The 19,638-nt window shown below is 44.1% G+C and overlaps 2 protein-coding genes across 3 annotated transcripts in view; both read right to left on the minus strand.

Annotated features, from left to right (window-relative positions):
* Window positions 1-573: 573 nt before the first annotated feature.
* On the minus strand, window positions 574-3,315 carry TIMM8A (translocase of inner mitochondrial membrane 8A). Its single transcript, XM_061136361.1, has 2 exons — window positions 3,088-3,315; window positions 574-1,602 (listed from the first exon to the last, which is right to left on the minus strand). Exons 1-2 carry the CDS (start codon window positions 3,214-3,216, stop codon window positions 1,441-1,443), a joined length of 291 nt encoding a protein of 96 aa, XP_060992344.1. The 5' UTR covers window positions 3,217-3,315; the 3' UTR covers window positions 574-1,440.
* Window positions 3,316-4,518: 1,203 nt separating this feature from the next.
* The window catches only part of BTK (Bruton tyrosine kinase), a 31,994-nt gene continuing 16,874 nt past the window's right edge, over window positions 4,519-19,638 (minus strand). For both annotated transcript variants that reach the window (XM_061136049.1, XM_061136050.1), the window contains exons 6-19: window positions 15,595-15,723; window positions 15,232-15,299; window positions 14,236-14,423; window positions 13,458-13,520; window positions 12,832-12,886; window positions 12,466-12,545; window positions 12,159-12,286; window positions 11,272-11,346; window positions 10,232-10,403; window positions 9,522-9,738; window positions 8,425-8,489; window positions 7,725-7,843; window positions 7,036-7,193; window positions 4,519-5,023 (exon numbers count right to left, since the gene is read on the minus strand). In XM_061136049.1, coding sequence (XP_060992032.1) covers window positions 4,952-5,023; window positions 7,036-7,193; window positions 7,725-7,843; window positions 8,425-8,489; window positions 9,522-9,738; window positions 10,232-10,403; window positions 11,272-11,346; window positions 12,159-12,286; window positions 12,466-12,545; window positions 12,832-12,886; window positions 13,458-13,520; window positions 14,236-14,423; window positions 15,232-15,299; window positions 15,595-15,723 — 1,589 coding nt within the window. In that variant the 3' untranslated portion in view covers window positions 4,519-4,951. The remainder of the gene's footprint in view (window positions 5,024-7,035; window positions 7,194-7,724; window positions 7,844-8,424; window positions 8,490-9,521; window positions 9,739-10,231; window positions 10,404-11,271; window positions 11,347-12,158; window positions 12,287-12,465; window positions 12,546-12,831; window positions 12,887-13,457; window positions 13,521-14,235; window positions 14,424-15,231; window positions 15,300-15,594; window positions 15,724-19,638) is intronic.

Below are 19,638 nucleotides of genomic sequence, written 5' to 3' on the forward strand. Positions count from 1 at the left end.
ATATGGATGTGTTTGTGGCCTGTCTCCCCTCACTAAAACAGAAGCTGCATGAAGGCAGGGACTATTTCTGAGCACTGCTGACATCCTGGTCCCCAAAAGAGTGTGTGGCAGAGTAAGTGCTTAAATGTTTATTTTATTGTGTTTTCTAGAGTTTTCAAACTTTCCTTGTAGTGCCTATATGGTGGGAAGTTAAGTAGGGACCAGAGGCTTCTAGAAATGTGTATTTCTAAGTCTTCATGGATTGGCACTAGAGGCTCCCAACAAGAGTTCCAATTTAGGTCTACACTCCATTCCACTAGGATGTGAAGTAAGAGGAATGGGATCCAGTCTCAAGAATCTCTTCCACTACACTCAGGGAACTGACTGTCAGTACTGAACTCCTTCCCCTCCATCTCATTTCAAAGTCCTCTTTTCTCTCAGAAAGGTCAGGGGTTGCTATAATACCGTGCCATAACTTGCACAGAACAGGTACCCAGGCTGACTACATTTCAGCCTTGGAACCAGCCCACTTGGAACCAAATCTCTCCAGGGTGCAGGTGATAATCAGAATAGAAAGCCTTCTCAGTCACAGACTTGAATCTTGTAGCTTTTATTTCAGTGATTAAAAGATGCAGTAAATGGAAACTACACTGATTTACATTAGGCATGCACCTCGACCTGATACTGCTGTTAGTTTCTGACTGGCCCAAATCTTAATTTTTTTCATTGAGGCACATCGTTAAATTTTTTTGAACTCTGATACACAGGGTAAGTTAACTTCTTCTCTGTGGCAGTTTAGTATGAAAATTATGTTCACTGGCTAGATTCCTTTAACTAAAGGCCTCTAGACTCTCAGGCAACCTGTACTAGCTCGAGATCATATGTCATATAGATATTTAAGTGAATCATGGTATAAGGGAGACAGAGAATCTAGAAAGTTGAAATATATTTTTTCCAGCACTGATAATTAAACACTAGATAAGGAGGCCTACAGTTGAGTACCAAATTACTCTTCCCCTACTGCTGCCATTTCTGAGAGACACAAAGATGTATACTGATCTCCCCCAAAATCTGAAATGAATCCACACAAATAACAGATTATTACCTATCTGGTCCCAGTATCAAATTATACAGCAATTCCACTATTAAAATTATAGGAAGCAGTTAATGGGACTACAAGAAAAGCATCATCCCACAAACAGTAATATGCATCTAGTAGAGTTTTTCATTCACCTGTCAATTGTTTTCACAAGATTAACATTAAAAAAACACAACCCCAAATACATCTGACCCTCAAATCCCCCACATCAAAAATTGGTCTTTGTTCATTCTCAGATGACAGGATGTCCCAAGAGTGACAAAGGTGGGGGCCAATTCCCCCATAGCCTTTTCTTCAACTATCCCATCAACCGCTCTTCATCTCTTGAACTACCTTCCTTTTCCAAAGAGGTAATGCTGAGGTCAGTCAGAAAGGCTTTCTGAGAAGACTGGCTTGGATTTCTGCGTCTGTTCCAGTCGATTCAAGATGAATTGGCTTGTGTCAATGAAGCGCTCAACGCAGTTCACAAAACAGGCCTCAGCCCGACTGTCCAACTTTGGCCCAGGCTTGTCCATGCACTTTTCCTGCTCAGGACAAGATACAGAATCACAAAGGGAATTTGGCAAAAAAAAAAAAAAAAAAGAAGGTGGACCTTCTTGTTGCTTATAGGAAAAACTTCACCTAAAAACAGTATCTGATATGTTAATCACAATTCACACTCAACAGTTTACTTTGTGGCAATTTTCCACAGCCTTAAATTCTCACAGCAACCCTATGGAACAGATTCTGTTTATTATTAATCTTCATTTTACAAAGAGGGAAGCTGTGGCACAGAGATACTAAGTCACAGGGTCAGAAAATGATGGTGCTGAGATATTACAGAGCAAGACAAATGACAAAATACAAGGAAAGTTAACCCTTCAATGAATTTGGTTACAACTCTACAATGCTGCTTGCATTAAGTGCCTTTAAATTAACTGCAGAATAAATGGGTGAAAGGATAGATCACTGCAGCAAGACACCATAAAAGCTACCAAAGGAAAAAAAAAGTATGACTGGAGATTCCATAATATCTACTTAGGCCAGAGGCTCTTGAATCCTCTCTCAAGACGAATGGAAAATTGTATGAATTTTCCTAAAGTGCCCACTGCTTTCAGATTCTTAAAGGAGTCTTTAACCACACCACCACCTGGTCCAAATGTATCGAATCAGATATTTAAAAGAATCAAACCGCTCTAGTTCAAGGCAGATGGGAACTAAGCAATCATTTGTTAAAGGTCAGAGTCCAGCTATACCATGTTTATAATTCAAATGAATTTCGTTCATTATTCTGTTGTGTACACAAGCCTCAGACTTTCCACTTTCAAGGAAATTTATCCTTGGCTTCTGAATTCTGTGAATTTTGTATGTCAAGGCAGAGTAGTTATGCTGTCCTTGGCAGCCAGAGAACACTCTGATTCCAAGCTGCAAACAAATGCCTTCTACCCTTTTGCCAAAGTCCCCTAACAGGGCATACTCAGTTCCTCAACCTTCAGACCTGAAACGGCTTGGTATTACACAACAATCCAACAAGAAGGCAAAAAAATGTGTATGTTGGTAGAGATTACTCCACTTTTTTGGTTCGTGGGTTAGAGCCACTCCTCAGCAGGGACGGTTAGAGCAACTAAGTAATCAAGGCAAACTCTGAGGCGTGCAGGGACGGGAGATTCACTGATTCTCTGGGACTCAGGATGCCAAACATTAAATACCAATAGTGGGGGCGCTCATCGGTTCTGGTGACCAGCACTAGGTAGCTTCAACCTTGAATGCCTAAAGTTCTGGTTGAGACAACAGCATAAGTCTACAATACCCAATCCTCTGCACTAACAAAGCCGAGGTCCGGAGTGACACCCCTCCTGAGAAGCGGAGTTACCCTTTTCCCCTCCCGGCTTGGCCTGAGGAACCTAAGGAAACCAAGGGGTGCTGCCGGGTCCTGTCCCTTCCCCGAATCCTAGACGTCGGGGCGAGTTGCGCAAGGCAAGGACAGGCAAGTAGGTACTGTGGTCAGGTCCCAGCCCCAGGCACCTCACCCAACAAAGTTCCGTCATCTGGTGCACCAGCTGCTGGAAGCGCTGCTTCTGAGTCTCCACCTCAATGAAATGCTGCAGCTGCGGGTCTACCGAGCCCAAACCCGCCGCGGAGGAAGAGGAAGAATCCATCCCAGCGCGGTCACGCGTGCGGAGACAAACTCCACAGCGACTCACCGACCTTCACGTGTCTCCGCGGCGGAACCGGAACCACAACCCGCTGCCTCTGGGACCGCCCCGCGAGCGCACTGCGCGGGCGCGCGGCCCTGTGTGGGGGCCCGCCCCCGTCCCCCCCCCCGGGGGCCCGCCCCCGTTCCTCCCCTCCGGCCCCCGTTCCCCCCCGCCCATCTCGGGTTCTGGGCTCTCCTTCCAGCCGTCCACGCGCCTCCCTCCGCCCCGTGCGCGACCCCGCGGCGGCGCCGTGTCTGCGACTGGAGGTCTCAGGACTGTCCGCCCAGCTCTGTGGCGCTGTCGGGACGTTATTTCAAAAAGAAAAGAAAGAAGGTTAAAAAAAGGAAGTTACTTCGGACCATGTGGCCCGTTCCCGACCGGCCCAACAGCCCTGCCCCAGTCGGGTTCCAAATTGACCCACGCTTTCCCCGCCGCCGCGCTGGTGCTCGGCAGGGACTGCTGGGCCTGTAGCTTTGCTGTCCTGGGCCCCTGGCTCTAGTTCTTTAATGGAATTTACCCCGCCTGACGTAGCAAAAAGTGGCGCTGGCAGATTTTGTCTCCACCTGTCAGATTCATTCCGATGATATCTAATGCCTACCCCATGCCAGGGTTTGTGATTTCTTTGTGATCACTGTCTGTGATTCAAATGCTTCCCTGGGGGCTCAGCGGTAAAGCGTCACCTTGCATTACAACGGACCATCTACAAGGCAGGAGACGCGGGTTTGATCCCTGGGTCAGGAAGATCCCCTGGAGTAGGAAATGGCAACCCACTCCAGTATTCTTGCCTGGAAAATTTCATGGACTGAAGAGCCTGGCAGGCGACAGTCCATGGGGTCGCAAGGGTTGAACACGACTTAGCAACTAAATCACCACCACCACCTGTTTCAGAAGCAGAATCTACCAAGAGTCAGAGGGCCTAAAAGGGCTTCCCTGGTGGCTCAGATGGTAAAGAATCTGCCTGAAATGCAGGAGACCTGGGTTCCATCCCTGGGTGGTTAAGATCCCCTGGAGAAGGGAATGGCAACCCACTCCAGTATTCTTGCCTGGAGAATTCCAGGGGCAGAGGAGCCTGGGGCTACAGTCCCTCCTATCAGATACAGCTCCTCAGATACAGCTGAGCGACTAACACAGAGGGGTTAAATGTGGAGAATCCCGTCGAGTTCTGAAAGTAGAAATGTGACAAACCAATCCCACACAGCAGTTTCCTGGAACACAGAGATAGGGCGCTTCAGGGAGGCTGCATGATTAATCCAAATAGCAAGAAACTTTCGTGCTTTCCAGTAATTTTATTTTATCAAAACACCCTCCCCTTCCATTTTTATGACACCATTTTATTCCTGCCAAGTTCTACCTCCCTCCCCCCAAGCTCTATTGCCTACCCAAAGAGCTGTTGGACCCCCATTGTGAGGCTATTTACATCCCTCCCTCCCTCCAAATGATTCCATCCCACATTCAGTTTGTTTTAATACTTTTGGGAAATTTCCTCTCTGGGTGAAAATATCAGGCACAAAAATTCCTTGGCCTTTGCTCAGAAGGTATTAATAGTATCCCAGGGAAGAGATAGAAAGGCATTCCTAGATCTGGAGAGGGGCCTTTGTGTATTCAGCAAGGGCACAAAGGGCCTGGGATTTCCTCAGAGAAAGTGAAATTGAGATTGTGGAGGAGAGGAGTATAACCAAGAAGCTTATTGGTGAGCTCAGGACTCTTCATCCATGACATCTAGAATGTTGCTCAGAAGAATTTTGAAAGTGGGACGTTCATCTGCTTTCTAAAACCAAAGAAAAAAAATAGAGTGTTATAGTGGGCTAGAGTCCAGAATTCAAGGGAAACACAATGAGTAAACAGCAAATGTTTATGAAGTTTATACTATATGCCCAGTAGCATACCCTGTGGATTACCCAAAAAGAGAGAGAGAGAGAGAGAAATAGAAGTATTCCATAAAGTCCTTGTGCACTTTAAATCTTTAGTAACTCGGGTTATTAATGTGGTGAGGAAATTTTAAAATTATTCTCACAAACACTGATTGAAACTAAAGCCAAATTCATCACACCAATGCATTCTTATTTTGGACCCTCAAGTGGCTACCAAACAAATTTAAGTGGTTGACTGAACTGAAATCCTATAAGCTGTGATAATTTTGGTTTGGTTTCAACCACTTGTTTCTACCATCCTAAAGCCAAAGTTAACAAAGGAATGAACATGTCAAGAGGAGGAGCTGCTTCACTGGGCAGGCATTCTAAGCACCTGGGACCTCTTATTACCACCATCTAGCCTCCAGACTAAGGCCTTTTGTGATAGCCATGGTCCATAAGCCCCTGAGGTATTTAGTGATTCAAGATATATTCATGTAAGAAAAGTCTCAATCCATCAGAACCCAAAAGTCATCAACTTCTTGTTCCTTCGAATCTGTGATTCTCAAACCTGAGTATCAGAATTTCCTGGGAAGTTTAAAAAGACATACCCAAGTTCCACTCTAGACATACCTAATCAGAATCTCTGGAGGTAAGGCCCAGTCATCTGTAGTTTCAAGAGTTCCCCAGAGATTCTGATGTGATTCTAGTTTCATGACTACTACGTTAACAGGCTGTGGAGAAAGTACCTATCTGAAATACTTAACTAGTAGAGTGAGGATGTGCTAGTTGGGAGAGAGCAGCAGTCAATTACCCTCAATCCTGCCCAGCAGAGGAGAGAGGAGGGAAATGACTCTTGGGGTTCTCCCTTTCTCCATACTTTCTTTGTGACCTCAGTCATTTGTCAAAGGGAAAAGAGCCATGCTCTGGTCCAAATGCCTACTTTTCACCCCACAAGGGTGGCTCCTGATTCACATTCGTGCTTGCTGGACACTGTCAGTCTTTCCATGTTACTAATGGGGCAGGACTGAGAGATGAGCACTCATTTCCTACTAGAGATTTTGTTTGCCAAATTAAGGTTGCCAAGGATCTATAGAAAATGGAGTAGGCACCCCTGAAGAACCCAAGGTGAGAGCAGCAAAGCATTTTAATAATAGTAGGACAGGCTCTTTATTTTCAAAATACCACATCTACCCACATATCCCATAATGCACTGTATTAAAAGAAAACCATGAGAACTACCTATTTTAGTTCCCTTTCAGGTGTTAGCATTTTAAAAAAATCTCATTTAGGACCACAGCCAGAGAAAGTGTGCAGTTAGTAAAGTAGAAGAAAGGGCCAATGACTCCCAAAGGAATGAACACAAATTTTAATTAGTTTTCTTTTTTAATGTCCATACACTTGTCTGAATGCTTCTGGCTGCCTACTTATGCTAGGTGACATGGCCCCATGACACCCCTCTCCCTAAAGCCAAAATGGTATTGGGGTCTTCTAATGCTCCTCCTCTTGGGACTTCCCTGGTGGCTCAGACAGTAAAGTGTCTGCCTACAATGTGGGAGACCCGGGTTCGATCCCTGGGTTGGGAAGACCCTCTGGAGAAGGAAATGGCAACCCACTCCAGTACTCTTGCCTGGAAAATCCCATGGACGGAGGAGCCTGGTAGTCTACAATCCATGGGGTCACAAAGAGTCGGACATGACTGAGCAACTAAAGAAAAAAAACTAGTGCTCCTCTAGTGAGAATTGGAGTGGGCCTGGAAAAACTGGCCATGAAAGGATTGGGATGTAGGCTGGGGTTTGAGAATGTGTACAGCTATCTGTCTGTGCTCAGTTACTATATGGTGAGGGAGAGTAGGGTGTGGGTGCTTGGTCAGCTACATGGGAAAGTACGTTCAAGGAAATAATTTAAGAGGTCCCACTAAAACACTTACCTCATGCCAGCAGCTGTACATGATGGTATATACCCTCTCCGAAGCGAGATGAGGCCTGTAGAGACGTAGGCCTTGGGCAATGTGTTCAGCTGTTTCACTGTTAGTAAATCTCTCATATGGCATCTTCCCCAGAGAGTAAATTTCCCACATCAGCACCCCTAGAAAATGAAAAAAACAATGTGTTGTTTCTGGGTAGGAGGGATCCTAGTGTTCCTAGATCAACCTCAAACATTACATTCAGCTCATTCCACCCCCCACCCCATCCCTGTTTTTTTTTTTTTATTATTATTATTTTGTTCAAACTTCTGCTATAGTACTGAGTATGCTGGAGGTAATCAGGATTGCCCTAGACCATCAGTTCCTCTAGGAGAGAGACAGCATCTTATTTGTCTTTGTGGTTATAGGGTCTGGCAGAGTCCCTGGTACATAATTAGTATTCAAGAAGCTGTGGAATACTGAATGAATTGTTTGTTTCCCTCAATAGATTCTAAGTTCTAAGAAGGCAGTAATCGTGTCTACTTTACTGTTTTTAATCCCCAGAAACCCCTGTGGTGCCCGATTCCCTAAGGATTAGATGAATGAAAGCAAGAACAAATATCAGTCTCTCTGTGCAGGTTGCAGAGTGTGAATTTCCCCACAGCATTCCTTTTCCTTTGAGCTGTATAATCCATGTAATCGTATCCACTCACCAAAAGCCCAAATGTCAGATTTGCTGCTGAACTTGCTGTACATAAGAACTTCTGGTGGAGACCACCGGACAGGAAATTTGGAGCCTACTGAGCTTGTATATTCATCATCCAGAACATACCTGCAAAGGATTCAGGACTTGTTGCTGTTACAATTTGGAGAGTTTGATATTTGCTTAAATTTTCTTGGCAGAGCCATAAGAATTGCAAATACTACAGGCCAACCAGTGTCTTTTACAAATGCCATTACTAACATATTCCTGTTTTCATATCCAACTTAGCTTTCCTGATTGACAATATAGTTACAGCAAGGATGAAGTGGAATAAGGTCTAATAGGTACTCCCTTTCCTCTTTTCTCTTTTCCCATCCTTCCCTTCCTTCAATTCTGCAGTCAACAGTGGCAATTAGGCTCATTAGGAAAGAGACAGAGTAAAGTCAACAGGATTAACAGAACAAGACAGAGTATAGGGGAAATTAGCTTTTAAAAAAACAGCAAAGGAGAAAGAAGAGAGGGCTATAACAATAAAACAGAAGGATGAAAAGTGACTTAAACCATTCAGAGAAAGAAGAGGTATAGAAAGATGGTGGAAAAAACTAGAATTATAGGGGGAAAGGGAGAAGATTAAAAGTTATAATGTCATCTCATGTTTATACTGTGCCAGTTTTACTTTTAGAGGGAAAGGTGAAAAAGACTGCACTCACCTGGACAGGCCAAAGTCAGATACTTTAACAACTCCTTGATCATTAACCAAACAGTTTCGAGCTGCCTGTAGTGCAACAGATACCAGTGAGACTCTGTCCTTGGAGCACAGGTTAAAGGCACAAAGCTTGTGCCCACCAGGGGAGGGAAGCCTCATCTCCTTTACCTGCAGACACCTTCCCACCTAACAGGAGTCAGCTGATGCCACTGAGGAATTTTGATGTACCTCCATCACATATACAGCAACCCCCATAATAAGTAAAGTCTTAATTTTGTAAAGCTCTGAGGACTTGCAGCACGATTTCACTCATATTGACAGTTCCATGACAACCCTTCCTGCATTGAAATGTCGAGAGAATTAAGAGAGAACAGAAGCCAAGTGTGTTTTGTTTTCTGCTTTTCTACCAGCAGGACTAGGGCTATTTCTGCCTTGGCCTGGCTGAAATAAACATGCCCCGGGAGGCCAGGCAGGGGAAGTGATAGAGTGAAGTGGGTAGGTGGAGATGTCAGGAAAGTGTTTGGTCTAAGGGAGGCCAGCCACTTTCCTGTGATCAGCTAGACCATCTTGTAATACCAGGCCCATATGTTATAGGCCAACAGTTAACATGGCCTATGAGAATATGGGTCTGGTGATACAAGATGATGTCAATTTTCATGAGAAGCTGTAAATTCAGTTCTTTAATGTGAAATGTTTTTAAGTGTTTGCTAACTAATATATTAATATAACATTTAAAAATGCACCAACAGACACCCAGTTTGTGATTCTGATATAATCAGAATGATGGTTCTGTGATAAAAAGCAGTCCCATCAGGAAGCAGGGCTGCCCTTCTGCCCCTGGAGGACTCCACCATTTCCTTGTCATAGTAGGAGGGGCTGGGAGTGAGGGCTCCAGCTCCCACTGTGGCAGAACTTGTGTTGAGGCTGGAGTTCCTTGACCGGCTGACCACTGGGGCAGAGGTTCACCAAACTTTTAGTATTTTCTAGATAAAACTGAAGTCACGGCTCCAGCCACCTTCCTCAGCCATGGATGGTATGTCTTCCTGTGCTACTTCCACCCCCTCAGCCCTTGGACCCAGACCAATCCTTCTGAGATCCTACCAGGTCTCGGTGGAGGAACTGCTTAGACTCTAGGTATTCCATGGCTTCACAGACATCCTTGCACATCTCCAGCAGCTGCTGAGTCTGGAAGCGGTGGCGCATCTCCCTCAGGTAGTTCAGGAGGCAGCCATTGGCCATGTACTCAGTGATGATGAAGATGGGGCGCTGTTTTGTGCAGACGCCATACAACTGCACCAGCTTCTCATGGGAAAGATTCCTACAGGAGAGGCAATGAACCAGTCCTCCCTTTCTGACTCTGAATATCATTCAGAAAGGAACTGAGGAGGAAAGGAGTTGGCCTTGGAGTAGAGTATCAAATGAGAGATCATAATAACCTTTTTCCTACCCTAAACTCTAAAAGTGCCTAATATGTGAGGGTGAACCAGGATTTGGAGCCATCGATAGAACAGGAAACAAGTCCAGGGCTGAGTGAACACTAAGGGTACATTAGAATGTCTTCCTTTTGAAAGTCTCATTCTCTACATTTACCCTCAAATGCTATCAAGATGATACCCACCCATGAGCAATACTATCCTCCATCAGTCTCAAAGATAAATGAGTATCTTAGCAGTTAGGACTCACACCGATCAAAGGTTGACCTCAGGCCCAGGTCCCAAATCTCCCTTATTATAAATCACCTTAAACCACAGTGGGAATCATCCTTTTAATTCCTAGACTGGATGGAGAGTTGAGTTTGGACTGTAACTCACATCATGACTTTGGCTTCTTCAATGAACTCATCCTCAGACATGGAGCCTTCTTTGATCATCTTGATGGCCACGTCATACTGGCCCCTCCATTTCCCGTACTTCACTACTCCAAATTGTCCAGTCCCCAGCTCCTTCAAGAAGGTCAAGTCCTTTGGATCGATTTCCCATGATCCTATAATAACAACGCGTTGATGTGATTCTTTGAGTCATGTGTGTATAATTTCTACAATAGATTAGAATCCCTACTGGGGGTAGAAATAGACAAGCAGTAAAAGGGAAATTCTCAGGGGTACTAATTCATCTTTGCTCAGGTAAATCTCAGGGACAGGGGATTACTGATTGGAGGAGTCTGGGAATTTTTGGTACAAGTCAGGCATAGAGCAAGAAGATCAATTAGACAACCTCTTAAAAAAATCCCTTTATGATTGTTTCCCCACAATTGAAAAAAAAAAACCAAACCTTTATGAATCTATGTTTTTGCAGTCCCAGTAGGAGCCACCAGAGGGAGAAAACTCATTAGATAACTTTGATTTGTCTCTGTCTTAACACATTATTGACTGGGGGATTTTTGCAGAAACTAACGTCTCTGGCATTTACAGGTCTCTGGTCAATAATGTGTTAACATTCCTTGTGGCAGCTGGGATGGAACAGTGCACTGCAAGAATGATTGAGAGGCAAGGTCTGGTTGGGTCTGTCAGATGTAGCAGTGCTTGCAACTGGCTGGTCCACCCTGCTGCTGCTGCTGCTAAGTCGCTTCAGTCATGTCCTACTCTGTGCGACCCCATAGACGGCAGCCCCCAGGCTCCCCCATCCCTGGGATTCTCCAGGCAAGAACACTGGCGTGGGTTGCCATTTCCTTCTCCAGTGCATGAAAATGAAAAGTGAAAGTGAAGTCGCTCAGTCGTGTCTGACTCTTAGCGACCCCATGGACTGCAGCCCACCAGGCTCCTCCGTCCATGGGGTTTTCCAGGCAAGAGTACTGGAGTGGGGTGCCATTGCCTTCTCCATGTCCACCCTGCCCTAGAGAAATAAGCACTTACCATATCCCAGGCCTGCAGTGGAAGGTGCATTCTTGTTTTGTTGAGACACTGGATATTTGAGCCTAGATATGAGTCCTAAAACATACAGAGAGGGTCATGCTGCTGGTGCAGAGCAGGGAGTGAGATGCCTTGCACACTTAATGCCTCACACTTCCAATATTCATCTTTCTAGTACATTTTGAATCCCAAAAGATCGCCATGAACCTGAATTTTTCTGGAAGTTTCTCCTGTTACAAACGTTTTTCAGGGACAAGAAAAAGAAAATGCTAACTGAAGTATGCTCCCCAGCTAAATATAGCCCCACCTCCCAGCCCAGGCTTAACTCACATCCTCCCTCTCCTTTTGATACTGAAAAGTGTAATTGGAATCCCATAAAATGACAGCCTTGATACTGCCTTGCCTGGATATGGTGGACAGCTGCAAGCCTTCTTGATGAAGTTTTTCCCATGTATTCATGTTCTCTCCAATCTCCCAGTTTTTAGAATGTCTACACTGCTTAGGAACTCTCTTCTGATGTTTTTGAACCATTATGTTCTTTAAGGGCAAGGACCTAAAGTAATAGTTTTTGTGTGTTCTCTAGTAACAAGAAAATTACTGAGTAGACACTAGGAATTCAATGAATATTGCTGATTGATTAATTACCAGTCTCTTCTATGTCCTTCCTTAGCACTGTGCATCAATCACCAAATAAGAAGTCTTACCTACTGGGTGTAAGGTCTGCCTCTGACCACCTCTTCATTTGACCTCAGTCCAGCATCACAGGGGTTCATTTTCACAGCTAATCCTCACTACCACATGAGGCTTAATGTTTCACCTAACCACCTTGTCCTAAATTCCTTCTCTTGGTACTTGTCATACCCTTCTTCTCTGGTTCCCCTTGTACTTACCAGCAGAGTTATGCTGATGGTAGTTAATGAGCTCAGGGATAGTGCTGAAAAGGTGCTTCTCAGCCAGGTAATACTGGCTCTGAGGTGTGGAACACACGACATAATGGCGTATCACCCCTTGAGGTTCCCTGAAGAAGTGGACGCTAAGTCAGCAACTCGGGAACAAGGGCCCAAAGGACCCAAGAAGTGAAGTGAGGTGAGATTTGAGTTTAAGGGACAGAGGAAGTGGGAGAAGCACTTCATTAAGGAACTGTTGGATGGGTGCCCCTGTTCTTTGTCCCCAGGGCCTTAAAACAGTAACACTCACCCTGTAGATTTGGCAAACACAGACACGGTATATTTTCCAGCTTTGCTGGAGTCTCTAACAATGAAGCCTCCTTCTTTACCCTGAAAAGATGGGAAAAGAAGCTGACCATCAGGAGGAAATGGCACTGCCACCAGCATCCCAACTGCCCAAACCCAAGACAAAACAGAAGCCCTGATTTCACTGCCAAGTTCCACATTTGAGCTGCAGCCTCATTGCTTTTGACACTGAAAAGTATAAATGGGACCCCATAAAATGAGAATCCTGACACTGCCTTGCCTGGAGGTGGTGGACAGCAGCCAGCTCTCAATTCAGGATCCTTGCTTGTGGTGCAAAGAGACTGCCATTTACTTGTGGTCACACACTTACCTCTTGCTTCAACAGTTGCTCAGCTTGACTCCGAGTCATGTGTTTGGAATACCACCTGGAAAGGGAGAGTGCTTGGCTGGTTTCTAGGCCATGGCCTGTGTAGCTCATAAGAGTGCTGTCTGTGGCTCATCCATGCCATTGAGTCAGTCAGTTCACTCAACTGCCATTTACTGAGTGCCTATCATGTTCATAGCACACTATATCCCTTTCCCAAAGCCTGCTTGGTGCTGAAGAATTGTGGAATGGAGAGTAAGTGGCAGAAGGTTGCAGGGAACAGATGAGGGTCAGGGCTTTCAGAGACAACCCACTTCCATGATTCGGGAGAACGGACAACCACAACAGTTTGCCATTTTTCACCCTTTCAAATGTTTCCTATCAGGCTGTGTTTTTCTTTGAGTGTAGTTCTTCAGATTTGGGGGGGGGGGTATGGTGACCTCTCCAGATTCATCAACAGGGTGTTTGGGATAAGGGTAAGATGTAGGCACTATCACTTGAACTGGTGGCATCATTTGACCCAGTTGATGTTGATTTTAACAAGTATCTTGAAATAAAAATTTTGTTGAAAGTATGAAAAAGGTTTATACTGTATTGTGAAGATTCTGTGCTGGGAACATAAGCATACTCACTCATACATTTCTATGGAGTCCTCTGCTTCAGTTACATAGTTACTAGGGATGTAGCCTTCCTGCCTGTAGAGGAGACAACAGGGTTGATCATCCAACACTCCCCAATCTGGGTGAGAGACAGATTTGATTACCTTGTATCCTGGGGCTCAGAACCAGTCTCAAATGGTGGTATATAAAATGTCCTGCCCTCAAAGAGGATCATGTTGCCAACGCACAGCTAGGGCAGTGAAGTGTGTAGCCTCTGCACTTGCAGCATTGATTGTGCTCCACAACATGTGAGCTCAGGGAGGGGGCCACGTGTAGAGCTGAACTCTGGGAAGTACTTGCAGGGAGAGCATATTCCCTTTGATGTGGGAAGAACAATTTCTGATCAGGATACTGAGTAGGGGAATTATGCTGCAGGATTTTGCATGTGTGTAGAGTAGGTGGGAGGGATTCCCTGGCAGCTCAGCTGGTAAAGAATCCACCTGCAATGCAGGAGGTTCGATTCTTGGGTCAGGTAGATCCCCTGGAGAAGGGATAGGCTACCCACTCCAGTGTTCTTGGGCTTCTCTGGTGGCTCAGCTGGTAAAGAATCTGCCCACAATGTGGGAGACCTGGGTTCAGAAGATCCCCTGGAGGAGGGCACCCCACTTCAGTATTCTTGGCTGGAGAATCCCCATGGACAGAGGAGCCTGGTGGGCTACAGTCCATGGGGTCACAAAGAGTTGGACATGAGTGAGCTACTAAGCACAAAGTAGATGGACACAAGGCTCAGGGACAGCGGACATGAACTCACCCATTTTTATCCCGGGCACGCCACCAGGGTAAGTTGCTCTCCTCCAGGATAAAATACTCGTTGCCCTTATGCAGCTGTAGATCATTTGCATTCATTGGCATGTAGTCATAAAGGGCTACAACTTTTTTCAGCTCACTTGTCGAGACAGGTGCTGCTGTTGGCTCAGGGGGCAGTGGCTTTTTTAAGATCTGTGTTGTTAGGGAAAAAAAGTTGGGGAGATTGGCTAGATATCAGGCACTCTCCTATTGTTCCCCAACCATTCTAACCCAAATCAGGCAAAATAAAAGGTTTATTCAACATTCACTCAACAACCATTTTTAAGCACCCATACAGGGTCTCTCAGCATGGAATGCACATCAGAACCATCTTGAGGGCAGTTAACAATCCCGACACCCAGGTAGTTTCAAAGACCAATTATGTCAAAATCTCTGAGGGTTGGACCCAGGCATCAGTGTTCATAAAGCTTCCTGGGCAAAAACCATGTACAGCCACCATCTGGAAAACTTCTTAGCACTAAACTAGTACATGGACCCACTAAGTGGCTCTGAATCTTCTTTTCTTTGTTTGTAAAGTGAACATAATAAAATTCCTGCCTTGCTTACCTACAATATATGAGAAAAGCCTTTCTAGATCTCCAAAAGTAACCCCCGAAATCAAGTTTGAAAGTAATATATTAGTGGTAAAATCAAGATATTGGGTATACGGGCATTCACTGTTAAAATTTTTCAATATTATGTTTGAAAATATTTTTCATTAAAAAAAAATCAGGCTTTGTTTTGTTCTAAACAAGTGATTGGGTTAAATGGTTGCCAAGAGCTTCCTAATAAGCCTCTGTCTCTCCACCAAAGAGGAAGTCCTACTTAGAAGGCCAAATCCCCTATCTCAACAAGAATACCAGTTTACACTGCCGTATTCCAGGGAGAATTCTAAGACTGGTCTGTTTTCTGGGTGTAACTGTAAGTTTCCATTGAAGCAGCACCCAATTTCCCTGTATACCTGGTCCTCCTCAGGTGTGGGAGGAAGAGGCTTTTTTGTCTTGCGGTGAGAACTCCCAGGTTTTAAGCCTGCAAAGTAAGAAACCAGTGATACAGAGTGCATATTTGGGAAGGGCCCAGGGACAGGTTTGTATTTGGTTCCTTTACACAGTAAAGGCTACTGTAGTCTTGATGGCTACAGCCCAGTGCCAGTTTGCCCAGCTAGAAAGAACAGAGTATCAGGTGGATTTTGGTTCCCACCCATCCCCTCTCCCAGGCTCCTTTGTACACTGGCCAAAATGTACAAACCTGGGTTTGATAGAACCCTGAGAAAGTGATGGATAGAGTCAAAGGAGAGAGAGATTATATTGATCAGATCTCTTACTTCCATTTCTGTTCTCCAAAATTTGGCAGCCCATAGCATTTTTGGCTGTCTGAGAGCAGCAGAGATACTGCCCATCAATCCAGAAGCAAGGGTGATATTTCTGTACCAGATCACTGTTGTACCGGATTACTGTAAGAGGAGAAAAGAGAGAGAGAGAGGTGACATTTGATGTGTGGGAGAATCTACCATAGGCATGTTTTCCTCTTTGAGCATAGTGGTGAGCTTCAGACAGCTGCCCCTTTCTCAGCCACCCTAAAGGGAAGCAAACACAGAACCAGTTGGCTCACATGCTTCACCGTGGAGAATTCCTGTGTCATTCTCTTCAGTGGTTCTGTTACGATGACTATCTCCCAACCAGTGACCAAAGCGATAAGAATATCTGATGTCTCCAGAGCCCCAGAACAAAAATATGTTATCTATGGTTTTCCGGTAGCCATTACAATCTTCCTGTAAAGCAGGTGTTGACTCTGGTGGTCTTTCCCAGAAAAGGGAAACAATGTGACAAGCCAGCTCTCAGTCCAGCTCTCAATATACCAATGCCCCAGCTCCTGGAGTGCTCTTTTAGAGCTATTTGTCTTTGTGAAAACTCCTGCCTCGCACTTTCTGTGTTCATAAAACAGTCAACAGAACAGAGCTTAGGATCAAATGAAGGTGATTTTGCCTCTAGAATAAACATAGTTCAGTCTTCCCAGGGCCACTGAGGTTGAGTGGCCACAAGGGTTGAGCTCCCTGTGGGAGACAAACACAGCAGTTCTATTTCCCTCACAGGGTTGTGAGGCCCAAAAGATCTCTCAGAATAGACAATAGGGTGGGTTACACATAAGAGGAATTAGTATTACAGTTTTTAATACTGTGGCATTGTAAGAATTTTAACCAGAAGTTGATTAGGTAAGTCATCCTGGGATCCTGTTGCCAGATGATAGAGAAGCAAAGACAAAGGAAATAATTGAAAATAGCTAGCCTTGGGGCAAAGATCTAGGCTGGCCTAAGAATATGCATATTTGAGGACATACTCATTTCAGCATTTGATGCTAAAAAGAAGCCCTGCATAACTTTTTTTAAAAGATAAAAATAAAAACAAAATAAAACCTTCCTTTGTAGAGATCAGCTTAAGTCCTTAAGAGCTTGCTAGTCACCCTCTACTCACTTAAGACTTTGGAGGAGGCCTAGAAGCTACTGGTGGCCAGATGCAAGCTAAAAGGGGCTACATTGTCTGTAGAGGATTTTAAAACAATAATAAAGCCAACCAAAAGTCTATAGGCCTTCTATTATCCTTATTGCCAAATTCAGACTTAAATTGAAGAAAGTAGGGAAAACCACTAGACCATTCAGGTATGACTTAAATCAAATCCCTAACGATTATACAGTGGAAGTAAGAAATAGATTTAAGGGCCTAGATCTGGTAGAGTGCCTGATGAACTACGGACACAGGTTCATGACATTGTACAGGAGGCAGGGAGCAAGACCATCCCCAAGAAAAAGAAATGCAAAAAAAGCAAAATGGCTGTCTGAGGAGGCCTTACAAATAGCTGTGAAAAGAAGGGAAGTGAAACGCAAAGGAGAAAAGGAAAGATATACCCATTTGAATGAAGAGTTTCAAAGAATAGCAAGGAAAGATAAGAAAGCCTTCTTCAGAGATCAGTGCAAGGAAATAGAAGATAACAATAGAATGGGAAAGACTAGAGCTCTCGTCAAGAAAATTAGAGATACCAAGGGAACATTTCATGCAAAGATGGGCTCAATAAAGGACAGAAATGGTATGGACCTAACAGAAGCAGAAGATATTAAGAAGAGGTGACAAGAATACACAGAAGAACTATACAAAAAAGATCTTCATGACCCAGATAATCATGATGGTGTGATCACTCACCTAGAGCCAGACATCCTGGAATGTGAAGTCACTTGGGCCTTAAGAAGCATCACTACGAACAAAGCTAGTGGAGGTGATGGAATTCCATTTGGGCTATTTCAAATCCTAAAAGATGATGCTGTGAAAGTGCTGCACTCAATATGCCAGCAAATTTGGAACACCCAGCAGTGGCCACAGGACTGGAAAAAGTCAGTTTTCATTCCAATCCCAAGGAAAGGCAATGCCAAAGAATGCTCAAACTACCACACAATTGCATTCATCTCACACACTAGTAAAGTAATGCTCAAACTTCTCCAAGCCAGGCTTCAGCAATATGTGAACCATGAACTTCCAGATGTTCAAGCTGGTTTTAGAAAAGGCAAAGGAACCAGAGATCAAATTGCCAACATCCGCTGGATAATTGAAAAAGCAAGAGAGTCCCAGAAAAACATCTATTTCTGCTTTATTGACTATGCCAAAGCCTTTGACTGTGTGGATCACAATAAACTGTGGAAAATTCTGAAAGAAATGGGAATACCAGACCACCTGACCTGCCTCTTGAGAAATCTGTATGCAGGTCAGGAAGCAACAGTTAGAACTGGACATGGAACAACAGACTGGTTCCAAATAGGAAATGGAGTACGTCAAGGCTGTATATTGTCACCCTACTTATTTAACTTATATGCAGAATACATCATGAGAAATGCTGGGCTGAATGAAGCACAAGCTGGAATCAAGATTGCTAGGAGAAATATCAACAACCTCAGATATGCAGATGACACCACCCTTATGGCAGAAAGTGAAGAACTAAAAAGCCTCTTGATGAAAGTGAAAGAGGAGAATGAAAAAGTTGGCTTAAAGCTCAACATTCAGAAAACAAAGATCATGACATCTGGTTCCATCACTTCACGGCAAACAGTGGAAATAGTGGCAGACTTTAATTTTGGGGGCTCCAAAATCACTGCAGATGGTGACTGCAGCCATGAAATAAAAAGACACTTGCCCCTTGGAAGAAAAGCTATGACCAACCTAGACAGCATATTCAAAAGCAGAGACATTACTTTGTCAACAATAGTATCTGTAACATCTAAAAATATTATAAAACTCCCAAAAAAGTTGTTTCACAGGATTTAGGCTTTAAAGTTAGTAGATTAGTAATAAATAAAATATATTGCTAACAAAAAATTTATATCAGTAACTTCATTTACTTAAACTTCGATACTAGATTATAAATGAATGGTCTTTGGAACATGCCTTATTTTCAAAATCATATTTTGCCTGATCTCTGGCCAGTAAAACTCTTTTCTAATTATTTAAGACGTTTTGTTTTGTTTTCAGAATAAGCCCATTCTTATTACATACATCTTTATAATAAATTTCAAGTTTTCTGTTTCTAAAAAAATAAAAAAAAATAAAGGTCTGTCTAGTCAAGGCTATGGTTTTTCCAGTAGTCATGGACGAATGTGAGAGTTGCAATGTAAAGAAAGCTGAGCGCCGAAGAATTGATGCTTTTGAATTGTGGTGTTGGAGAAGACTCTTGAGAGTCCCTTGGACTGAAAGGAGATCCAACCAGTCTAACCTAAAGGAAATCAGTCCTGAATATTCATTGGAAGGACTGATGTTGAAGGTGAAACTCCAATACTTTGGCCACTTGATGCAAAAAGCTGACTCATTTGAAAAGACCCTGATGCTGGGAAAGATTGAGGGCAGGAGGAGAAGGGGATGACAGAGGATGAGATGGTTGGATGGCATCACCGACTCAATGGGCATGAGTTTGAGTAAACTTTGTGAGTTGGTGATGGACAGGGAGGCCGGGCGTGCTGCAGTCCATGGGGTCGCAAAGAGTCGGACACGACTGAGCGACTGAACTGACTCTAGCAATTTTGAACAATGTTCCAGATACTCTTCCTAGCTAGAACTGATTGCTCCTACCCTCTGCCCCCCCACCCCTCTCTTGTGCCACCACTGTCACTGAGGGATTTGAAGGACCTTGGGTGCATGCTTCAGCACCAGTAGACATTTCAAAAATTCTTAATCAACAACTAGCTGCTCTGATAAATTCAGCTATCCTAATATGCTAATGAGAGGCTATAGGACTTCCTACCCCCCTACCTCCAGCACAGTCATTAAGAACCCACCCTACATTTCCAAATAATTAAGAGGTCCCTTGAAGATGACACTCTTCTTTTGTTGGT

Source organism: Dama dama, chromosome X (assembly GCF_033118175.1).
Source record: "Dama dama isolate Ldn47 chromosome X, ASM3311817v1, whole genome shotgun sequence".
In the NCBI taxonomy this organism is placed as follows: Eukaryota; Metazoa; Chordata; class Mammalia; order Artiodactyla; family Cervidae; genus Dama; species Dama dama.